Consider the following 25,053-nt stretch of genomic DNA (forward strand, 5'->3'; position numbering starts at 1 on the left):
TTGCTATTTAATTTTTAATGCAGAACCAAGCGGTGGGGTGGGGAAGGGGTGTATGGTTGATTTACTGATCGCTTTGGTTCTTTTTGTTGGATCTGTATGTCATTTGGCAGAGTTAGCATGTTTAGCCTCTTCTTACTCTTATCAGCTTAAAGCAGGCTCATCAAGGTGATTGGGGAATTAAAGAAGTGACTATTTGCCAATAAATTTAGTGTAGTTCGGTGAATGTGCACAACATTTGGTAGGAGTTTAGTAAGGCTAGATTTCTATTGAAAATGTTAAGTTTGGATTGTATACTTCAGGGAGAAGAAAAAACAAATCATTTGTTAATAACTTTAGTATGGTTTTAATTAAAGTGAATTTTGACATGCAGGCTGTTCTTGCAACCAGCCCACAGCCGAAGAGGGTCTGGTGTAGGGCCTTGCCAAAGGTGGCGCGCAGAATGGATACATGCCAAGTGAATGCAGTACAATGTTAAAAGAAAAAAAAATGATCAGTGGTTAGTTATAATTCAACGCAAAACTGAAAAAGCGTACTATAAATCCTGCCCCAGCATGTTCATTACTCACCTTAGCCAATGGCATGTAAAATAAAAATAGCTGTCTAATATGAGCAAAACATAGTGGGTGTGAGTTATAATGTGCATTGTATGTTGCACACCATAACTAGTGATTATTGTTGCGGGGCAAGGGCGAGGCGAGGGATGAGTGATCTAAGTTTAAGGAAATACGGGAGCAGTGATTGGCTAGAAGTGGCAAGGTAGGGGTGTTAATTAGGAGTGACTAGGGTATGTGTCGTGATGAGATATGGATCTGGAGATATGGCCAGGTGAGTTGGTGCAAGGTGAGTGATGGGGCAAAGAAGAGGCGAGGGCAATGGAAGCAAAGGGGGGGAGAAGGAAGGGTAAAGACTTACAGTAGCACCCAGGCGATGACGTGTGGGTAGCTGCGGTCCAAGCGGTCGCTCAGGAGTCGACGGCTGCAGGGGAACAGAAGGAGGGGGCGGGGATCAGAGCCAGATCTTAATGAAGAGAGGGGCTCGAGAAGCGGATTTCGGATTAAGTGAAGTTACCTGATAGAAGATTCAATCTGGTCAGCGGGCGGGATATGCGGCGCCTGCGAGGGAAAGTAGCAGGGGTCAGAAAGAGCCGGTAACGAGGCAATCCGTTACGTTATACCATATGGCGATCGCACACAGTGTGCAGTGTGTGGGCGTACCTGTATGGATCAGGGCGGCAGAAGGCACATGGGTCTCTTCTAATGAGGGGCTGCTAGCAGTAAATGCTGGAGCTATCTGCGCCGGTACGGAGCCACACATAAGTAAAGGTTCAGGGTAGGGCGGGGATTGGGCGGCAGGAGAGGTGGGGTGAGGGGCGTGTCTCAGTGTTACCGCGGTAACAGTGGCAAACAGGAAGTGATGAGGAGGAGGAAATGGATCAGGCTGAGTCGGATCGTAGTCATGGCGAAACTGACAGACCGGACGTACTGAAGGGGCTTAATAGCAGGACGGGACCTGCATGAATGTAGTTGCCTGATTAGAGAACAAGGCGAGGTTGCAAACGCATTAGTCAAAAGCAAGTACAAGAAATATAAAAATATACACTTTTAAAGTTACACAGTTTGTGAATGCGGGATCGGGCGAAAATGCGCCTGAGGTGGGGTGTATTCACAAAGGAAATGTATCCAGTTGGATGATTGGTCTAAAACCAGTGGGATATTTTACATCATATTATATTCAATTGACAGGGGCGAAGGAAGCAGCAATAAAGGTTACAAATAATTTGGGTCCAACTGGATACACGGTTTGAAACCAGAAAGTTAAAAACATATCAATGATCAAGTTAGGTAGTCGAGGGAGTGGAGTAGTCGAACCAAGTATACAGAATATACATTTTGAGAGTTACATAATTTGTAAATACAAGATCGGGCACAAATGAGCATGAGGTGGGGTGTATTTACAAAGGATGCGTGTGTTATTTAGATCATGGTGCGTACTATTGACAGAGGCAAATGATCCAGCAATGGAGATTATAAATAACTGGGATCCAATTGGGTATATGGCCAGAAAGTTAAATATACATCAATGATCCAACTGGATGGTCAAGGGAGTGGATTTTAGATAGTGATAGTGTTAGTCCACTCATCAAGAGTGTTGAGCCCATGGTTGACCGAGTCAACCCGTGCGATCCATTTACATTCAGCTCTATTGAGTAGAGAGGACATGTTACCACCTCTGATTGGCAGTGTTGGTTTCTCAATAACCATCCATCTGAGATCTGTATCGGCATGTTATTTCTCTATGAAATGTGTGACCAGAGGAGCCGTGAGTACCTTGCAGTTAATTCTGCTCTTGTGTTGTATTATCCGTTGTTTGACCATTTGAGTTGTTTGCCCAATGTAGATTAGGTCACATGGACAACGGATAGCGTAGATTACATTTTGTGTTTTACAGTTCGAGTGGTGGGAAAGTTGATGAGTATGTCCATTATAGATGAATTCTTTTGTATTGGTTGTTAGGTCAAAGACACTGCAAGATTGGCATTTAAAATGTCCGATAACTGGGTTCAGGCCCCAGGCAGCTGTAATAGTATGTTTTTCAGCTATCGGGGTTGGCCATGTAATGGCATGCACCAGATGGTTGGCGATGTTATTCCCTCGGTCAACCATGGGCTCAACACTCTTGATGAGTGGACTAACACTATCACTATCTAAAATACACTCCCTTGACCATCCAGTTGGATCATTGATGTATATTTAACTTTCTGGCCATATACCCAATTGGATCCCAGTTATTTATAATCTCCATTGCTGGATCATTTGCCTCTGTCAATAGTACGCACTATGATCTAAATAACCCACTCATCCTTTGTAAATACACCCCACCTCATGCTCATTTGTGCCCGATCTTGTATTTACAAATTATGTAACTCTCAAAATGTATATTCTGCATACTTGGTTCGACTACTCCACTCCCTCGACTACCTAACTTGATCATTGATATGTTTTTAACTTTCTGGTTTCAAACCGTGTATCCAGTAGGACCTGAATTATTTGTAACCTTTATTGCTGCTTCCTTCGCCCCTGTCAATTGAATATAATATGATGTAAAATATCCCACTGGTTTTAGACCAATCATCCAACTGGATACATTTCCTTTGTGAATACACCCCACCTCCGGCGCATTTTCGCCCGATCCCGCATTCACAAACTGTGTAACTTTAAAAGTGTACATTTTTATATTTCTTGTACTTGCTTTTGACTAATGCGTTTGCAACCTCGCCTTGTTCTCTAATCAGGCGACTACATTCATGCAGGTCCCGTCCTGCTATTAAGCCCCTTCAGTACGTCCTGTCTGTCAGTTTCGCCATGACTACGATCCGACTCAGCCTGATCCATTTCCTCCTCCTCATCACTTCCTGTTTGCCACTGTTACCGCGGTAACACTGAGACACGCCCCTCACCCCACCTCTCCTGCCGCCCAATCCCCGCCCTACCCTGAACCTTTACTTATGTGTGGCTCCGTACCGGCGCAGATAGCTCCAGCATTTACTGCTAGCAGCCCCTCATTAGAAGAGACCCATGTGCCTTCTGCCGCCCTGATCCATACAGGTACGCCCACACACTGCACACTGTGTGCGATCGCCATATGGTATAACGTAACTGATTGCCTCGTTACCGGCTCTTTCTGACCCCTGCTACTTTCCCTCGCAGGCGCCGCATATCCCGCCCGCTGACCAGACTGAATCTACTATCAGGTATCTTCACTTAATCCGAAATCCGCTTCTCGAGCCCCTCTTCATTAAGATCTGGCTCTGATCCCCGCCCCCCCTCCTTCTGTTACCCTGCAGCCGTCGACTCCTGAGCGACCGCTTGGACCGCAGCTACCCACACGTCATCGCCTGGGTGCTACTGTAAGTCTTTACCCTTCCTTCTCCCCCCCTTTGCTTCCATTGCCCTCGCCTCTTCTTTGCCCCATCACTCACCTTGCACCAACTCACCTGGCCATATCTCCAGATCCATATCTCATCACGACACATACCCTAGTCACTCCTAATTAACACCCCTACCTTGCCACTTCTAGCCAATCACTGCTCCTATATTTCCTTAAACTTAGATCACTCATCCCTCGCCTCGCCCTTGCCCCGCCCCCCCCCCCTCCCATTCTATTTTAAGACTTTTGTCTCTCCCTTTTTTCTCCTGGTGCACGTAGGGATGCCCGGCTTTTGAGTCATGTGGGGCTTGTTGGCATAATATGTCTGTGGCGGACCCCCACGATGTTTGCCTCTACTGCCTGGAGACCGACCACGACTCCCGGGACTGTCGAGCCATGGCCCCTAAGGCCTTGCGGGAGGGGCGTAGAAAATTGCTGGAGGTCCAGCATTCGTCACGCTGCAGCTCTGGGTCTAGGGGCAGTTTCAGGGACTGCTCACGGGACCGGAGCCGTCGCTCCTCGGGCTCCAAGTCTTCACCTTCTAATTCCGGTAAGCGACGCCATAAAAAGAAGTCAAAGAAGCGTGTTCGTTCTCTGACATCCCCCCGTCGCTCCTCTGGAGCCTGGGAGTCCTGAAGCCTACCCGCCATACTCGAGTCCGTCGGCGACTCCCGAACAGGCGCAAGAGTTTCTTGCTGCCATGGACCGCCTTTTTAGGCTCCTTGCTCCCGCTGGTGCACCTTCGGGCCCCGCGGTCCCGTTTCCAGATCCTGCTGGCCCGGTGGCTCCGGCGCCACAGGATCCTGCGCCGCTGGCTCCGGCGCCACAAGGTGCGGCGCTGTCTGCTCCGGCGCCGCCCTCGGCTCCATCCCCGGCGCCGCACTGGGTGCCGTTTATACCACCCCTGCCCAGGTTCCATGACCATTTTTTTCCGGCCTGGGATCCGCGTTGGGAAGCGGCTCCGGCCCGGCCGCCGCCGTTCCCGAAGCCGTTCGTCCCGTCCCCGGCTCCGCAGCCATGACTGGCTGCTTCTACGCCAGAGGTGGACGACTATTGGGACGGGTCCGAGGACCCTCTTGCCCGGCAATGTGATTCCGAGCAAGATTGGGTGGACGACCTGGAAAACACGAGCGAACTCGATGTTTCTTCTGACCCGCCGTTTGCCTCTCCTCCGCCTACTACGTCGGGCTGCGGAGGCTCTCAATCTCGACCTCCCTACAGTGGCCCTCAAAACCAACCTTCTTACAGAGGTGCTCCAGACGGCATCTACATCGTCTGAGCCGCTGCTTCCTTCAATGAGGCCCTTACCTAAGTCTTCTTGGGCACTTGGTTGCGACCGGCCATGGGGGCGCCAGTGGATAAAAATGTCACCAGGCGTCACCGCCCGGCGCCTGGGGATCCCGCTTTCCTGACCACTCACCCTACGCCTGAGAGCCTGGTCATTCAGGCCTCGATGTCGCAGAGTGTCTGTCCCACGGCTCTGCCGGATAAAGACTTTAAAAGGCTGGAACAATTTGGTAAGAGGTTGTTCTCCTAGGCCAGCTTAGGGCAGCGCATGGTTACCGCCTGCTTGTTGGGCCGTTACTCCCACGCAGTGTGGGATTCCGTTGCTCAGGTCTTGCCTCTGTGTTCTGAGGAGGCCCAGGCTGTCCTTTCCCAAGCGATTGCTGAAGGTAAGGATGGAGCGAAGTGTGCCATCAGGTGTGGTTTTGACACCGCTGATTCGTTGGGCAGGGCAATTTCCACAGCTGTGGCGTTGCGGCTCCACGCCTGGTTGCGTTCGACTGGGTTCTCGCCCATGGACATGCCCTTTGATGGCTCCAGCATCTTTGGCGATAAGGCCGACAGTGCACTGTTTTAAGGACTCACGGTCCACGGCCAAGTTTTTGGGTCTTTCTACAAAGAACCCTGCCACTCCTGGGATTCGTTCCTTTCGTGGCCAGGGCAGAGGCACCCAGGCACTCTCCTCCAGCAAGCCTGTGCAGAACCAGCCTCAGCGCAGCCATGGCTTCCGCTGGGGCGGGTCTGGGAATCAGCGTGCAGGTCAGTCCACCTCTACCCCCGCTGTTTCCACCTCCAAGCCTTCCTATTCCGAGCTTCAGGGAGCACCCAACACCGATGGGTGGCAGGGTATGTCACCACCTCCACCACTGACGTGAAATTACATCAGACAGGTGGGTGCTGCAGATAATCTGCTAGGGTTATTCCCTTCCCTTTCAGTCCTCCCCTCCAGACATGCCGCCTCTGTGCCACCGCATGTCGGTGGGTCATTTGGTTCTTCTCTAACAGGAGGTCACGGCCCTCTTGGCCAAGGGGGCCATCGAGTGCTTTTCTGTGCAGGAAGTGGGGAGTGGTTGTTTTTCCCACTACTTTCTGGTCCCCAAGAAGGATAAGAGGGGGCCTGCGTCCCATCTTGGACCTCCGGGACGTCAATCTCTTCCTCCGGAAGGAGAAATTCAAAATGCTGACTCTGGCTCAGGTCCTGGCTGCCCTCGACCCTGGAGACTGGATGATAGCGTTGGACTTGCAGGACGCTTATTTTCACATCTCAATCCTGTCGGCCCACCAGTGTTACCTGCGGTTCACAGTAGGCCAGGAACATTTTCAGTTTGCCTTGCTCCCCTTTGGCCTTACCAGCGCCCCCCTGGTGTTCAAGAAGGTAGGTCATGGTGGTGGACACGACTCACCTGCGCAGGTCGGAGGTGTCAGTATTCACCTACCTCGACGACTGGTTGTTGAAGGCGAGCTCGCCCCAGGCAGTCGTCGACCACCTTCAGACTACGGCCGACCTCCTGCAGTTGCTGAAGTTCTCCATCAACGTGCCAAAGTTATATCTGAGTCCCCCTCAGAATCTCCCCTTCATCGGAGCAGTTCTGGATTTGACGCTGTTTCGGGTTTTTCTGATTCTGATCTTTCTGCTTCTATCCTGGGTTTTAGTCAGGATGACCCTACGGCTCCTGGGCCTGATGGCCTCCTGCATCCTGCTGGTGACACATGCCGGATGGCGTATTCAGGCTCTGCAGTGGGACCTGAAGTTCCTGTGAGCGCAGCATCAGGGCATCCTGTCCGATCATGTCCAGATCTCGGAGGGCACTGCTCAACAATTGCAATGGTGGTTCACGAATCGCAATTAGGTCAATGGCAGATCCCTCTCCTTTCCCCAACCGGAGCACACAGTGGTGACAGATGCGTCCCTCCTGGGATGGGGTGGCCACATGGGAGAGGCGGATATTAGAGGCCTCTGGTCTCCGGCCGAGTCCTGGCTCAATATCAACCTGTTGGACCTTCAGGCAATCCGACTTGCACTGACAGCATTCCTTCCCTCTGTCCGGGGAAGTGTGGTGCAGGTGTTCACGGACAACACCACCGCCATGTGGTATTGCAACAAACAGGGCGGTTGGGGTCCTGGACCCTATGTCAGGAGGCTCTGCGCCTCGGGACATGGCTGGAACATCAAGGCATTACCTAGGTGGTTCAACACCTGGCAGGTTCTCTGAACGCCAAGGCGGACAAACTCAGCCGCCGGTGCTTGATGGATCACGAATGGTGTCTGAACTCTGACGTGGCGCAAGGTATCTTTCAGCAGTTGGGTGAGCCTTGGTTAGATCTATTCACCACTGAAGAGAACACGCAATATCATCAATTCTGCGCTTTGGAATTTCCAAGGTGGCACTCGCTCGGCAACGCTTTTCGTCACAAGTGGAGTTGGGGTCTGTTGTACGCCTTTCCGCCTATACCAATTCTGCCCAGAGTGCTGAAGAAGATCAGGCGCGACTGCGGCCAAGTCATACTTGTGGCTCCGGATTGGGCATGAAGATACTGGTATCCAGAGCTACTCAGCATGGCGATCGATCACCTGATCCGACTGCCTCTTCGGGAGGATCTTCTATCGCAGCAGCAGGGGACGGTTCTCCACCCGAACCTGTCTAGCCGCCTCCTCCCTGCGTGGAGATTGAGCGGCGACGGTTGACACCTTTCGATCTTCCTCCCGAAGTCTGTAATGTCATTCTGGCAGCCAGGCGTCCCTCTACAAAAACGGTATACGCCTGCAGGTGGAATAAGTTTGTGGCATGATGCACAGCGAAGGCTGTAGACCCCCTTTTAGCCCCTCTTTCCGAGGTTCTTTCTTTAGCCCAGGAGGGCTCCGCTCTGGGCACTATCAAATGTTATCTTTGGGCCATTCCCGTCTTTCTGCGGCTTCCTGATTAGCCTTCTCTTTTAAGTCCACGGTTGTGAACCTTTTTCTAAAAGGCATTGCGCACACGTTCCCTCCGGTGCCTTTTATCATGCCTCAGTGGGACTTAAACCTTGTCTTGACGTTTCTGATGTGCGCTCCCTTCGAGCCCCTTCATAACTGTCCTTTATGTCTTCTCACTCTTAAGACAGCTTTCCTGGTAGCTATCACCTCTGCCAGACGAGTGAATGAGCTCCGGGCTCTTTCTCCTAAATCTCCTTTCCTTTCTATTAATCTGGACAAGGTGGTTCTGAGGACCCGTCCTCCTTCCTTGCCGAAGGTTGTCACTCCTTTCCACATCGGACGGACCTTTGCCCACCTTCTTTCCGCCTCCGCATGCTTCCAGAGAGGAAGAGCGGCTCCACTGTCTGGACCCAAAATGTGCACTTTCCTTCTATCTGAGCCGTACACAACCGTTCCGGGTGGATGACCAGCTCTGTGTTTGCTACGTGGGTGCCAAAAAAGGTTGGGCCGTGCACAAACGGACCATCTCTAGGTGGGTCGTTCTCTACATCAAGGCCTGTTATTCGTTGGCTAAGAAAGAGCCTCCTCTGGGGTTGCGTGCCCATTCTACAAGGGCAACGGCAGCCACTACTGACTTGGGATGCAGCGTTCCCTTGCAGGACATTTCTCAGGCAGCTACGTGGGCCTCGCTGCACACCTTTACCAAGCACTACTGCCTTGACAGTCAAGTCCGGAGGGAAGGCTTCTTTGGCCGTTCTGTGCTCCGTGACTTTTTGCTGTAATCTTGTTCGCAGACCCTCCACCGGGGTTGGTGTTGCTGGGGTATCTATTCTAAGGTAATAAATCTATCACTAATGTGTCTCTTTCAAATGCACAAGTTATTACTTGTGTAACAATATATCTGTAAGAGACATTAGTTGGTGATAAGATTCCTTACCGCCCCACCCATCCTCCCCGTTCTGCGAACTGATTACTATCTTGCATGGCTCTGCGTTTCTGGTGCGTAAAGTCGTGTACAGAACTGACGATACCAGTGACTGACGCGGAGCCGCATGATGCCACCTACTGATGCCACCTACTGACACGCAGCAAAACTTTCCGGATCCATACTGATGCCTGGGGATATTCTAAGATAAGGAATCTATCACTAACTGTCTCTTACAGATATATTGCTACACAAGTAGTAACTTGTGCGAAAATGACTTAACATCATGACTTGTGTGACTTGGAATGATTGGGATTTAGATTCCCTGAACGTCTCTTGGTACAATGTGCCCAGGTACAATAGGTGTTCCTCCAGCCAGTCTACTCTTGTGGTTTCTCATAAAAATGTAATATACTGGTGCATCTATTTTGTGCCGTGTTGGAGCTAGGCTATCAGTTGGCAAGGTTTCAATTATGAATGTCCAGTTTAATTGCAAATCTGTGATTAAGCTGTGTCATTAATGTCAATTTCTGATATAGCTATTACATCCAGTGGCAGACTGTCAGTGCTAGGGTGGGTTGTCAGCAAGGGTTCTTACTGTATTTTTGTTTTCTTTTTGGTCCCTTCTGCCTGGAACAAGCCTTTGTTGGAATCCTTGAAGGCATAGGACAAAGAAAGAAGGAAGGAAGGAATGGGCTCTGGTAAAAGATGATGTAGAGAAGGATAGAATGAGGTGGGAGGAGGGATAGTCCGATTAAAGAATGCAAAGAGGGGGGGTTGAATGTGGCTGGTGGGATACTGTGGGCTGTAGTTTTTGTGATTGGTTTGGATAAGGCCACTATATGCTTCACTGCTGTTCGTTGTGGAGTGATTGAATATTGGTATGTGCAAGAGGGAGGGGCTGGGAAGATGAGATTGGTTCTACGATAAATTACTCCAGTATTGGAACTTTCATAGATTCACATTCCCATCTCGACGACGGGAGTGATTAAAGCATGTCAATCAAGCATGTGAATCTATGAAAGATTCAAATAACGAAGAACTACAGTTACAGGTAAGGAACTTGTTTCCTTACTCCAGTTTTGGAAATTTCATAGTTTCACATGCTTGATTCACATGCTTAAATGATTCCAGCATGTGAATCTATTAAAGGTTCCAATACTGGAGAACTACAGTTACAGATAAGTAACTTATTTCTATCTCGACTATCATAGAGGGATAATCATTAGAAGGGGAAGTGTCAATTACTAGGGTAAGTATGAGAAGGAACACAGGGTTAAAGCAGAGAAGGGCTGAAAGAGTGTGGGGGTAGGGTTGCTACTGGATAAAGACAAGCCTAGAATTTGGCTAGAAAGAAATGGAATAACTTAGATAGTAGAGCCAGTAAAGGGTGAGAGGAATTTGGCAGAGTTTGGTGTAGTGGGGGAGAGGTTTGAGAAAGTATTTAGAAGAATGGGCTTGTGAATGTATAGGTTAGGTTCAATTTGAATCCGTCTTTAAGGCAGGAGAAGGCCGATCTTAGGTGAAGCTGGAATAGTGATGCTTCTGATGGATACTTCTTCCTGTAGATTCCTCACCTTTAACTGTGGTAACTAATGCAATAGCTCTCTGGAGCTGGTGGAGGGTTTAGGCTCTGTTACGTTGTCAGGCACAAGGTCATGATAAGGTAGTCTGGGCCTTATAGCACCAGGACCGGCCTCATCGTGGACAGGGACACATCTTTCCTGTTTTCCCTTTACTGGAAAGTGTGGTATTACAGAGCTTCTTCACACCCTGATTCAAGCCAGGAGCTTTCCCTGTGCATCCTCCTGATATGGAGTTAAGCACTTGGAAGCCATAGGAAAAAAAGTTTTTCAGTGGCAGCTTATTCCTTCGTTCCCTTAATGCCACCTGTCCTTTTGGGAGATATGCCTATGCTCTTGGGGACATGGCAGCCATGGTGATTCCAAATCTAGCATGGCAAGATCAGTGGGCACTTGGTCATTTTGAGGCTAACTGTATGGCTATGGTTCACAGGGTTCTCCTCCAGGGTTCAGAAAACTGTTTTGGGCATGAACTTTAACAGAGAGACTGTTTGGGCAAAAAGCATATGCAGTGCTAGGGCTCTTCCAAGATGTTGGAGCAACATAGAGGAACCCTTCTGTACGCCAAAAAAGAGGGAAAGGTAAGGGCTGTGCCCCTGCTCTCCTCCTCGTCCTTTTGCATCACCAGTGAACCAGCAGTAGTTTGCCTGGGAAGGAACATACCATGCCGGTACAAGGGAGGGTGTGCCTTTTTCTAAAGGCTTGTCAGACTATTACTTGGGCCTGCTGGGTCTTACAAACTGTAGAAAAGGTGTACACTCTACTCTCTACCAACATCGCTCCAGCTGGCTTCTCTGCTCCACTCAGGTTCAGGAATAACATCTGCAGATCCTACATCTGAAAGAAGTAGAAGTCCTGCTGCAGAGAGGGGCAGAATTGGTGCCTGAGTGAAAACTGGGACCAAGTCCTATATGCGATACTTTTTAGTTCCAAAGGAAGATTTAACCCTCAATCTCAGAGTCCTAAACTGGTTTCTCAGAAAGGATACATTCTGGACTCTTTTCCTTGATAAGGTTTTACTGGAAATGGAAGTCTGTAGTGTGTCTTTAGACTTTCAGCACACGTACTTTCACATTCCGATCCTGCAGTCCATTAGGACGTTATTGTAATTGTTGGTAGGTATTGCTGATTACCAATTCACAGTGCTGCCTTTAGATTGACATCAGCACGTCGAGTCTTCATGAAGTTCATGACCGTGGTGACAGCCCACCTCTGAAGGTCAGGAAATTCTGTATATCCGTACCTGGATGACGGGCTGATCAAAGGCAGGTCACCAGAGCTGGTGTTCCATCATTTGTGTTCAACAGTTTCCCTGTTGTTCAACATGGGTTTTACAGTCAAACACCCCATCTCCAAGTCTCACCTAGAGCCCTCTTAGTGCATCCTGTTCATCAGGGCAGTATTGCATACCATCTTGCTCAGAACGTTCTCTCCTCTGCAGAGAGTACAGGTCATTTGGATTATGATTCCAATGTTTCTGATGGAAGCTCGAGTTCCTGTTCTGAACTTTCGGCTTTCTCTCTGTAAGTTGATTTCTTGCATCCTCCTGGTTCTTGTGCATGCTGGTACATGATGACTCTGAGATGGTGCCTTTGGAGTCTAGGGGCCCAACATCAAGGGGATCACCAGGGATGCTGCAGCAGAGTTAAGCTGATGGGAAGGGACAAAGATACCTTTACAAAGAAGACCTGTCTGCTTCCCTGCAGCAGTGCCGCAGTGGTTTCCAAGTGTGTAGAGTACTCTTTCCAGCATACTACAGTTCACTTTGTTCTTGGCTCAATAATGTAGTGCGGTGGCTACAGTTGACGGATGCTTCTCAGAGCTGTCTGCTTATCTCTGTTTACCAGATCAAGTCGACCTGTTTAAGGTTCCATCTGTGTTAAAATTTCTTAATGGTTTGATAAACAAACTTGTCCAGCAGCCTCTTTTATAATGCTTCAGTGGTACCTTAATTTGGTTCTGACATTTCTTACCGGAACTCCACTTAAGCCAATTTCCAGTTGCAGCTTTTAATTTTAAGAACAGGTTTCTTAGATGCCCTGACCTCTGCCCTCTGTGTCAACGAATTGCAGGTCTTGGCCCCCCAACCTCTCACCTGGTTTGTGTTTCTTCCTTACAAAGGCGGTGTCCCCTTTCCGTTTCGGACAATCTTTCACAATGCCATCTTTTACCAGCCCCCACCACATCACACTAGGGAGAAGCAGAGATTTACATGCTAGACCCGAAGCTTGCATCAGGCACACGAAAACAAAATCACTTAGTTAACCAGCTCTACACTGGCTATAAACAAATGAGATGTATAGAAGCACACTCTCATTGGACCACTTTATTTATTAAATTCTGCTGTGCTATGCTCTAGCCAACAAAGACCCACCTGCACTAACCTGGGTTCATTTCACCAGGGTAAAATCATCCACTTCAGCCTTGGCTAGAAGAGTCCCAGTGGCTGATATTTTCAAGGCACTTAGGAGTAGGTATAACTTGTGTAATTCTGTTTAGCTTAATCACACAGAATTACCCTAAATTCTGCAAGTTAATGTAGAATTATCCGAGAAGATTCATTCTTCAATCTGATAGGCTTCTAGCCGCAAATTCCTTAGAATATTCCCCAGGTGTCAAACTGGATCAAGACGTTTTTGATGCATGCTGGTAGGTTTCGTCATTCGGTTCTGTCATCTGCACAGGAAATGATGTTTTGGGTACCTATATAGGTGCCACCCTGGCGCTCTATCAGTTCTTTCCTTTCCATGTTGTATAGCACTGATCTGTGAAGAGCTACCCTTGGTGTTTTTTTGGCTGGCTTTTTTCTCAACATTTGTTGAACCCTTTTTTGAGAGATTCTCTCTCCTGGTGTGACAGGATGTTCCCAAAGAAAATGATTGGTTTCAAACCATTCACAGGCAGTTGTCTGTTACAGGCCCACACTTGGTTTGTCTTTCATGCTTGGAAAGGGACCATGACTCAAAGACCTGCGATAACTGCCGCACTATTCACTCGAAGGTGCTGAGGGAGTCCTTTCTCAAGCTCCTATCCGCCCGACTTCGGACGACTTTGTGATGCTCAAGATCCTGGAAGATCCCGGGACCATTCACGGAGCTACACCCGACAGTCAGTCTTGTTCGAAGTTGTCTGGTAAGTCCAACCACTAAATGAAATCAAATTAGTGCAAAATGTCTTTGACTTCGATGCACCCTGTGAAGTCTTCTGACGAGGCGTGGGAACTTTGGCACACCAGGCCTTGCGTTTCAGCGTAGCCTGAGTCATTGTCCCCTCCACACTTCCTTGACTGTCCTGGATTCGGAGCCCCCCCATGCACAGCTGAAAGGAATTTGAGGCCATGCACATCCTATTTGGGTGGCCAGCCTATCTGGAGCGCCTTTGGGCCCCACAGTCTGTGATGCAGAGGGCTAACGGATCCCCACATGCTGGTTCGCCCTTTTCACCAGTCAGGCTCCTTAGATCCGGTGCTGCGTCTGGAGCAGATCCACCTGTGATACCTTATTCAGGGCCTGCTCTGGTGCTGGTGCCCTTCGTGCCACCGATGCCCCACAGCAGCCCCATCCCTATGTTTTTTTCCTATGCCAGTTGAAGCGCTTACCTGGACCATGCCCTAGTGCCTTTTTCCTTTGCGAGGTCTGGAGAAGATGTATGGGAGGGGATCTGAGGACCTTTATGGATCCCAGCATCCCCTAGATGATACGGAGTACAACTGGTTAGACACCTCACAGGACTATGGCTTGGCCTCGCCTCCTACTGTGGCTATGGAGGGAGCGAGCCTCATTGACCATGGTGGTGCATATGGTGGTTTAGGACATGGAGCTTCGGCTATCCTCATTGGCAGTCAAGCCGAACGTCTTTAGAGAGGTGCTTCAGCCCAGAGTCACCCCTTCTGAATCCTCACTCCCTTTCAGTGAAGCCCTTACTGACATCCTACTTGGGGCCTGGACCAAGACCTGCACATGGGCTCCTATGCATAGAATAGTTGCCTGCTGCCATCGCCATGCCCCTGACAACCCCATTTTCCTTACCGAGCACCCCACCTCAGAGAGCTATTGTCCAATCCTCCACGTCTTCTGCCAACCTTGCCATGTACCCTACCAGTCCGATGGATAGGGAATCCAGAAGGCTGGATACCTTTAACAATAGAACGTTCTCTTCTAACCGCCTTGCTCTGCGCTTGGTGTACACTGCATGCCTTTTGGCCCGATATTCCCATACTATCTGAGATTTGGTTGCCCAAGTGCTGCCTATGATCTCGGAGGAGGCCCGGCCATACTCTCCTAAGCTATTGCTGGTGGGAAAGACACAGCAAAGTTCCCCATACGATGTGGAAAGGACATGATCGACTCACTGGGCAGAGCAATTTCTTTGTCAATGGCCCTTTTGCGCCATCTCTGGCTGAAAACCACTGGCTTTTCAGTGGATCTGCAAGCCTCATTTGTGGGCATGCCATTTGATGGCTCTTGTCTTTTTAGAGAGAAGGTGAACTCAACACTGGAGCACTTTAAGGACAGCAGAGCTATGGCCTGGTCCTTGGGCTTTCACCATGGCCCCTCGTCAACCGCCTGCCCCTTTCGTGGCCTAAAGAGGGTTTTCCAGCTGCGTCTGTACCCTTACAGCCACCATGGCCAACAGGCTTCCCAGCCTTTTTGTAGCAGAGGACGTGGGTCCGATGGACCTCTACAGGCTGGTAGCCAAAGGTCAGGCCAGTCTACCACTGCCACCAGTTTTGTTTGCCCTCCGACCAGCATGTGCATTCAGTGCCGGGCAGGATACACATCACCTGCGCCACTGGAGTTCAGTAACATCAGACAGTTGGGTTTTGCAGATGGTCCAAAGGAGCTACTCCAGCCCTTTGTAACGCTGCCCCCCCCCACCTTATCCTCTTCTCCCCCCCCCCCCCCCCCAACCCATATATGACTGGCTGATTGAAGACCACCTCTTCTTGCTCTTTCAGGAACTTTTGGGTCTCCTGGCCAAGGGAGCCATCGAGAGGTTGCCTGCATCAAAAGCAGGTCATGATTGCTATTCCTGCTACTTTCAGGTGCCCAAAACGTATGGAGGCCTTTATCCTATCCTAGATATTCACCTTCTCAATCTGATTTTGAAAAAAGAAGAACTTCAGAATACTCATGCTCACTCAAGTTCTGCCTCTCCTGGACCTGGGAGACTGGATGGTAGCATTGGACTTGTATGATGCGTAGTTCTGCTTCCTGCCCTCAGATGTTACAAGTGGCTCAATGTGGGCCAAGAGACTTTTCAGTTTTTCGTGCTCCCCTTTGTCCTTACCAGGGCCCCTCGAGTGTTCACCAAGCTGATGGAGCTTTTACAGCTCAGCTGCGGGGGTCAGGGGGTTCCAGTCTTTTCCTACCTCGGCGATTGGCTGTTGAATACGGGCTTTCAACAGGCAGTCATCTCTCACCTCCAGACTACCACAAACCTGCATTCTCTAGGGTTTACTATCAATGTGCAAAAGGCACACCTCACTCCTTCTCAGACTTTCCCTGGCATTGGACCTGTTCTGGACACTGTGCAGTTTTCGACCTATTTTCTCATGTGGCGAAACCAGGATACTTGAGCTGTGATACCTATGTTTCAGCCTCGATCCTGGAAATCGGTGAGAATTACTCTGAGGTTGTTGGGCCTCCTGGCCTCCTGCATCCTGCTGATAACACATGCCTTTTGGAATATGTGGGCCCTGTATTGGCAGCTAAAGTCCCAGTGGGAACAGCATCAGGGGAATCTCTCCGACATGGTCCAGATCTCAGAAGGAACTCTGAAAGATCTTCAGTGGTGGCTGATGAGCAGAAATTGGGTCAGTGGCAGACTCCTCTCCTCTACCCCAACCAGAGTTAGCTGTATGAACAGAAGTCACTCCTGGAATGGGGCGGCCTTCTGGAAGAGGTGCAGATCAGAGGACTTCCATGTGGCACTGAATTAAACATGGTGGGGTGGGGTTGTCGATCCTTTGTCAAGAGGCTCTGCGTCTCTGGACAATGGCTGGAATGCCAGGGCATTTCCCTGGTGGCTTATCACCTAACAGGCTCTCTAAACAGCATGGTGGATGAACTCAGGCTAAGATGCCTATCATCACCTAGAGGTGGTTCGAGATGTTTCAAGAGTGGAGAGAAGCCTTGGTTAGTTCTTTTTGCCATTGCCGAGAATGCACAGTGTCAGCAGTTTTGCACGCTGAAGTTTCAAAGGCGGCTATCGCTCGGAGACTCTTCATCTCAGTTGGAACTCCGGCCTCCTGTATGCCTTTCCGCCAATACCACTTCTCAGAGTTCTCAAGAAGATTAGGAATGACTGGGTCCAAGTTATACTTGTGGCTTTTGTTGGGCAAGGAGAGTCTAGTATCCTGATAGTTGAGCAGGAGCATCGGTCCCCTGATCAGGATGCCTCTTCAAGAGTATCTTCTGTCGCAGCAACAGGGTAGGATCCTGCATCCGAAACTGCACACCCTTCACCTTCATGCGTGGTGATTGAGGTCAAACAGTTGACAGCTTTCGACCTTTCTCCCGAAGTCTGCTGTTATTCTAGCAACCAGGCGTTCCTCCACCAAATTGGTATATGCATGTCACTGGAATACATTTGTGGCATGGTGTGCTTCTAGTAACATTAATCTTTTTTCTCAGGTTATTCTGTTTATTCTATCTTTGACACAGGAGAGGCTTCCTACATATATTTCCTCCCAAACCATTCATTATGCCCTAGTGGAATTTAAACCTTGTTTTGACTTTTCTGATATTCAGGCCTTTTGAGCCTCTGCACAATTGCCCTCTTTGGTTATTGACCATCAAGACTGCATTTATGGTGGCCATGCCATTGGCCAGGAGGGTCAGCGAATTGCAAGCACTCTTGCCACACCCTCCCTATACCACCTTTTATCCAGACAAGCTAGTACTCTGGACATGAGCCTCCTTCCTCCCGAAGGTTGTGGCTCCTTTCCTTGTGGGCCAGACTTCACCCTGTCCACCTTGTTTGCTCTGCCTCACCCTTTCCAAAATGAAGAGCCTGCACCCGAAATGAACATTGTCATTGTACCTTGTTCGCACAAGAGAATTCCAGGGGATCACTTCTTCATGGGGTATGTAGGTGCCAAGAAAGGGAAGGTTGTGATGAAACAGACCATCTCCTGATGGTTAGTTCTTTGCAGCAAGATGTGCTACGTATTGGCCAAGAAGCAACTCCCTAAGGGCTTGTGTGTCATTCCACCAGAGCTAAGGCTGCGACTACTGTGATAGCCCACGGAGTCCCTGTCCTAGATATGTGTCAGGCAGCAACATTGTATCTATGTACACTTTTACCAAGCCCTACTGCCTGGACAACCAGGTACGTCGTGATGGGCATGTCACCCGTTCGGTCTTACAGGACTTTTCTGGTTTAATCCACTTTGCAGATCCACCTCCGAAGAAGTAGTGCTTGGCTATCTAATCTCAAGTAAGGAATCAGTGACTAGAAGTCCCTATCAGATGAAGAAGTTACTTACCTTCAGTAACGCCTTCTCTGGTAGATACTCTATCTAGCTGCTAATTCCTTATAGCCCCTCCCAGCTCTGCCAGCTGATTAATGTTAGGGTCACCCTTCTTTGGGCCTTAGAATTTTACACTGGTTGTCAGTGTTCATTGTGGCTCCGTGTCCCGGATGTGGAAAGTTGTGAAAGTAACTGATGTAAGCGCGCCGGGGTGGTGCGTGTATAGGTACTGTATACATAATTTCTGGTGCAGTCAAAGCTGAGCCGACAATCCCACCTACTGGCATGAAGGAGTACTGCTCAAAAAGTTCTGGATCCAGTCTGACTTTTGGGGAGTATTGTAAATTAAGGGATATGTAACTAGATAAAGTCTCTACTAGACAAGGCATTACCCAAGGTAAGTAACTAGTTTTTTAGCACTACTTTCTTAGCATTAAATACACAGAACATGAATAGCAAGAGTGAGCCGCTGGTAAAGCACCCCCCTCCCAAATTGCTATTAATTACTTAGACGTCCAAGAGTAAAGTGTAATTTTCTGAAATTATTCTGATTAATCTGAAAGAAACAGGTTAGTGTTAGATTCCTTACCTTAGAATATCCCCAGGCGTCAGACTGGATCCGAAAAGTTTTGAGTAGTAGTACCCCTGCGCGTTGGTAGGCGTCGTCTGCGGCTTCGCGTCCGTCGTCGGCATCGTGATTGCAGGGATGACGTCAACGGAGTACTTAGACGCTGCCCTCGTGCGCTGCCATCAGTTCTGCTTTTCTCCACACCAGCAAGCGCAGATCCGGGAAGAGCAGTACTCCTAGTAATTTTTTGACTAAACTTTTTCGATCTCTTTTGGATCTTCTCAAGTCGATCTCGACTCTCGGTGTCGATAGGGATGCCCAGGTTCAAACCCTGCGACAACTGTAACCACATGATGTCGGTGACCGACCACCATCGTCGGTGCCTTTACTGCCTCGGGGCAGACTACGATGACAAGTCGTGGCCCGACTTCTGGTCTTTGACGTCGAAGGCTAGGCGGGAGCGGTCCCGTAAGCGCCTCGTACTCGGGCAGTCGCGGGGCCACAGTCATCACAGCTCAGCGAGTCGACACCACTCGTCGGGCTCCACGTCCTCAGGTAAGTCTAGGCACAAGAAGTCGAAGAAGCGACATCGCTTTTCTGACTCCCCCCGACGCTCGTGCGACGCGGTTGGGGATTAGGGCGACACTGCCCACACGGCTCTGCCGGAGCCGCAAGCGCCGCGTCCAGCTGCACACCCGCCGGTCCCTGGGCTGCACGTGACGCCGGAGGAGATCAGCGCCTTCCTCATGGCTGTGAGGTCGCGCTTCCCTCTGTCGTAACCCGCAGACGTGCCATCGGGCCCCGCGCGTCTGTCTGGGAGCCCAAGCGGGCAGGCTCCTCCGGCCCCAACGCCGTCTGGTGCTTCGGCGCCGTCGACGACTCCGGTCACAACGCCGCAGGGTTCCTCAGGATCCAGGCCTGGATCCATGACGACGCCGGTCGACCTTACGACCCCTCCGCTGGCGCAGTCAACAAGGGTGTCGCTGCCGGCGCCGTCCCTGGACTGCGTCGTCCCCGATCCCCACCCCGGTCCGGATCCGGCGTCGGACCCGCGCCGCCCGACGCAGTCTTCAACGCCGATCTGTGAGCCCTTCACCGACGACCCAGCTCCATCATTTAGTCCTGACTTTCAGGAAATGGATGACGAGGGGGATTGGGAGGGGTCTGAGGACACTCTGGCACTGCAGTACCAGTTGAGCCAGGACTGGGCAGACGAACTGGGGGAGGCTAGGGTTCTGGACACTTCGCCCGACACTGGATTTGTCTCCCCTCCTACCGTGGCTACGGAGGAGGGGGCTGCTTACAGCGTGGTGTTGACTAGGGCAGCCAAGGCCTCCCAGTCGCGGCCGTGAGGATTAACCTCCTCACTGAGGTGCTCAAACTGCAGGCAAGCTCCTCGGAGCCTCTCCTGGCGTTCAACGAAGCCCTCACTGACATTCTGTTGGTTACCTGGTCCAAGCCCTCTACAGGCCTCCCTGTAGATCGGAATGTGGCCCAATGCCACCGCCCGGCTCCGGGGCGACCCAGGTTTCCTGTACGTTCACGCCACCACTGAGACCCTGGTGATCCAAGCATCAACCTCCCAGACCACATTCCCGACTGCCCCTCTGGATCGGGAATCCAAAAGGTACGATCAGTTTGGGAAGAAACTGTTCTCCTCACTGAGTTTGGGGTTGCGGTCTGTCAACACCACCTGCCTTTTTGGCCGTTACTCCCACTCTCTGTGGGATACGGTTGTGGAAGTGCTGCCGCAGTGCCCGGCGGAGGTCCAGGCAAAGCTTACCCAAGCCCTAGCAGAGTGACTGGATGCAGCACGCTATTCCATTCAGTGTGGACTGGATACCATGGACTCGCTAGGCAGGGCGATTGCAACAACGGTGGCGGTTCGCCGCCACGCCTGGCTGAGGTCCGCCAATTTTTCCGGGGATGTCCAAGCCTCCCTTATGGACATGCCCCTTGATGGCCGTCGCCTCTTTGCCGACAAGACGGACTGTGCGCTGGAGCGTTTCAAGGACTCCAGGGCTACGGCCAAGTCCTTGGGCCTCGGCCAATGCCAGCAAACCTCCGCCTTTCGTGGCCAAGGAAGGGGCGCCCCCTCACGTCCAGCTAGCCACAGTCCGCAGAACCAACCTCAACGTGGTTGCCGACGTGGTAACTGCCGTGGCGGTGCCAGGGACACCGGCAAGGCCAGTCCACACCCACCCCCGCAGCATCTGCCTCCAAATCCTCCTAGTCCGAGTTTTCAGGCCCATTCGACGCCAGTGGGGGGCAGGGTTCGCCATCACCTTCACTGTCGCTCCATCATGTCGGACAGGTGGGTGCTGCAAATGGTCCGAAGGGGCTACTCCCTCCCCTTCGAGGAGACTCCTCCAGCCATGCCACCGCACTACCACCGCATGTCGGAGGATCACTTGCAACTTCTACAGGAGGAAGTTACGGCCCTCTTGGTCAAGGGGGCCATCGAGCGCGTTCCTGGGCCAGAAGTAGGACGTGGTTGCTATTCCCACTACTTTCTGGTACCCAAGAAGTGCAAAGGAGGCCTACGCCCTATCTTGGACCTATGGAGCATCAACGGCTTCCTCCCGAAGGAGAAGTTCAAGATGCTGACTTTGGCTCGGGTCCTAGCTGCCCTGGACCCAGAAGACTGGATGGTGGCGTTGGACTTGCAGGATGCGTATTTCCACATCCCCATCCTGCCGGCCCACCGGCGTTACCTGCGGTTCACGGTAGGCCACGATCACTTTCAGTTCACCGTGCTCCCCTTCGGCCTTACCAGCGCCCCCTTGGGTGTTCACGAAAGTGATGGCAGTGGTCGCAGCTCACCTGTGCAGATTAGGGGTTTCAGTCTTCCCCTATCTCGACGATTGGTTGTTGAAGGCTGGCTCGCCCCAGACAGTCGTCTCCCACCTCCAGACTGCGGCCGACCTCGAAATCCAGGAAATACTGATTTGTCAAGCACAGTAAGGAAAATGGAAGGACAAGTCACTAGAGTTGATCTTTTGGCTCGATGTGCTGAGCAGAGTGCAAGTGTGTAGTGGTCTCAGGTTGTGCTTTGTTTGGGCTAGGCTACCTTTGTTTTTTTTCTGCTGCTGTGGTCAATAAAATACATGATAAGATTAGATTGGGGTAGTATCCCGTGATTAGGAGGGATGAATCATTACAGCTGTGGGGTGTATCAGTAGTAACTATCGAAATGTTAATGAAGTAAAGCCAGGAGCAGTGGTAGTTTCTGTGGAAACTTGTGTAGGCATCAATGAGTAATGCTGTGGAAAGAACGTATGTAGTAGTAAGTAGATGAGGGGCAGTGTTTGGGAGAGGATTTTACATGTATTCATGTATGGATATTTCTGTAGAAAAAACATAGCTGGGAAGCTATGAGTCGCTGTCCATAATTATGTTCACAGAGTGGAAGAGAGATGGTGGCTAAGTAATAGTGGTGGGAGATTGTTCCGAGGTGGTTTTATTTCCAGTCTTACTGAATTGCAGTAGTGTGGGTAACAGTAACGGTGCCACCCTATGTAGGCAATTAAGAATTACATTATTAGAAATTATCTCATAATAACTAGGGTGACAAGTTTTGGACTATACTCAAAGGATGAGAGCTCTTTATATTGACTAGGTATTCATTTATCCACCAGGTTCTGCACTCATACACCAAGAGTTAACGGTGCTAACTACAAAGTCGACTTGGAGTTTATTATTTTTTGCATCTAATTAAATCCATTATCTAGAAGAATTCCCATTTTTAAAAGCAAGCTTTACTTTGGGGATACCATTCAACATTTGCCACTGGACAAAATATTATGACTGTAACAATATATGTATACATCTAAAAATGTATTGTTTTCCTTTTTAAAGGCTCAGAAGGAGTTGCTAGATGCTGAAATGGATTTTCACAAAAGGCTGACATCTGGGGAAGACGCAACAGAATTGCGGAAAAAGCTTTCTCAGTTGCAAGTCGAGGTATGCCATTTATTTCTTGCATAAAACTGAGATTTTCTACTACTTGTCTGCTATATGCGCTCAGTTGCATGGTGTCCAGAATAAAAGTTGTGCCTTCTAAACGTTTTAACCTCAAAGTGTGATTTAAACTGCACCATTTTGGCAAGGAAAATTTGGGGCATATAACAAGATGAGTTGTAATTTGAACCAAGTCAAGTCAATTAATGGAAGATCTATTTTCAAGGCATGTGAGCTGTAGATCACATGCTGTGTCTAGCCTGCCATCTAGTGTTTGGTCCGGATGTTTGCACTTTGTTTTTGTTCGAAGAAGTCTTTTCCAGTCACTAGGTAGGTGACTGCTCATTTCGGTGATAGTGCACATGGGCATCAACTCCATTGTTAGATTGTTTTTTCCGCCATCGGGTTCGGATGTGAATTGCTGCGTTCCGGTTTGTCTCTGTTTCTTGTGTTCCCTTCAACGTGCAATCCTCTACCCTCGATGGTATTGCTTCTCAATAGCGTTTCCAATTCTCCGCGTATCGTCTTGAACCAAGAATCTTAGATTTGAAAATTCGTGGAGGGTCATTGGGCCTAACCGCGCTGGGCTCGCTAGCAGTCGATGGAACGGACTCCATTCAAGCTCTGTCCCTGGTGTCGCGCCTAATTTCCGCGCACCGACCTGCAGGAAGTGTGCAATCTCTGTTTGTCCCTGGAACACAACGAAAAAGACTGCGATACATGACTATCGTTTCGATCAAAGACAACGCTTCGTGACCGTCAGGCTCAACGTTATGAGATGCAACAGCAAGGCGGCTCCGTATCAGACATCTTCGCCGAAGATTCCGACTGAGAAGAAACACACCCTCAAGGAGCCGAGGAATAGGAACATGTCTCCGTGTCAGAGGCCGACTCCAACATGGAAGAAGAGGACCAAGTTGCACCGGGCCAGCATACCGAGAGTACAAAAACCCCCTTGCCCCAACAACCAAAACCGAAAAAGGCTCCGGTCCTAAATCTGCCTGCGGGCCAAGGTCGGCACCGAGAAAAAGTTTCAAGCACCCCGCCCGTGGGCCCATTGCCTTACGGCTCGGGTTTTAGTCGGCCCGATGCCGGCATGAGCTGAAATCCTTGACGCTGAAACACAAATATGTCCATGCTCCATCTTTGCCCAAGCCTAAATCTTCGGTGCTGAAGAGTTCGGAGCCAAAACTTTCCAGGTCGAAAACTACAAGTAAAGATAAAGACTCCGACAAAAGAGCCTCTGTCCGATGTTCCACCTTCGGATCTGAAACAAAAAGAACTGGTTATTAACCCAGATACTGGACATTTTCATGCCAAATTGCCTGAAAAAAGGAAACTGGCCCATCAGGATTAGCATCATATACCCCTGAAGAAAAGGAATTTGAGTACAAACCCATCACCACCTTATGTGCCACCTCCTTCACCTACTAATCCTCAACTACTCACTACACCCACTAATTCACTACCACTATCACCTGACGCACAGAATGAAGGGAATCCTATCCTCATCGGCCACAAGATGTTGACCCATGGGAGGATTATGATACTGATCCACACACAGACACTGACCTGGACTTTTATCAGTCCAATATCCGTCCAGGCCATCATATCCTGATGGCAACATAGGTTACGTTGAGCTTCTTATCGGGGCTGCTCATTACCATGGGGTGGAACTACATAAGGAGGCTTTAGAGGAGGACTTCCTGTTTGAGACCTTAAGCTCCACTCGGAAAAGTACACATACATTACCAATGCTTAAGGGGATGCTTAAGCATGCAGGTGAGGTTTTTAAGGACCCTGTCTGGGCAAGAATCATTACGCCCAGGGTTGAGAAAAATTATAAGCCAGCACCTACTGACCCTCCATACATCAAGGGTCAGCTACCTTTGAACTCTCTTGTGCTCTTTAATGCTCATAAGAGAGCAAACTCACAGACTTCAGGTAACGCCCGCCTCCTTATAAGGAGTCGAAGGTAATGGGTGCCTCTGGTAAAAGGGTAGCCTCAAAGGCAGCTCAAAACTGGCACATTGCCAATGCTCAAAATTTTCTAGCCAGATACGATAGGGCTCATTGTGATGAGCTGGAAAAACGTATGCAAGTTCTGCCTGATGAGCACAAATCTAAGATCCAAGAGGGAACACTTATCACCAATACCTCCATCAAGTGTGCATTAGGAGAGGGAGGAGCTTCGCTGCCAACCAAGATGGCCGCGTGAGCTCGGAGCTCCGAAGACCTCCCGATCCTCCGAATTGATCCTGCTCTCTATCCTGTCCCACGATGGTGGGAATCGGTAGCTAAGCCGGGCCTGATGCGGCGCCCGTTCTCGGAATGAAAATTGGACATTCCTGGCCTTAGTGGCGTCGACGACTCCCGGAGGCTCCTCCCGCATCGCTTGTGCCGAGGTGGGCTGTAGCG

The 25,053-nt window shown here is 50.0% G+C and overlaps 1 protein-coding gene across 4 annotated transcripts in view; it reads left to right on the forward strand.

The window, feature by feature from the left end:
- RBM27 (RNA binding motif protein 27) overlaps positions 1 to 25,053 on the forward strand; it is a 1,065,407-nt gene that overhangs the window by 791,609 nt on the left and 248,745 nt on the right. For all 4 annotated transcript variants that reach the window (XM_086931662.1, XM_086931660.1, XM_086931661.1 and 1 more), the window contains one exon: positions 22,534 to 22,638. In XM_086931662.1, coding sequence (XP_086787788.1) covers positions 22,534 to 22,638 — 105 coding nt within the window. The remainder of the gene's footprint in view (positions 1 to 22,533; positions 22,639 to 25,053) is intronic.

This window comes from Lissotriton vulgaris, chromosome 7 (assembly GCF_964263255.1).
Source record: "Lissotriton vulgaris chromosome 7, aLisVul1.2, whole genome shotgun sequence".
Taxonomy (NCBI): Eukaryota; Metazoa; Chordata; class Amphibia; order Caudata; family Salamandridae; genus Lissotriton; species Lissotriton vulgaris.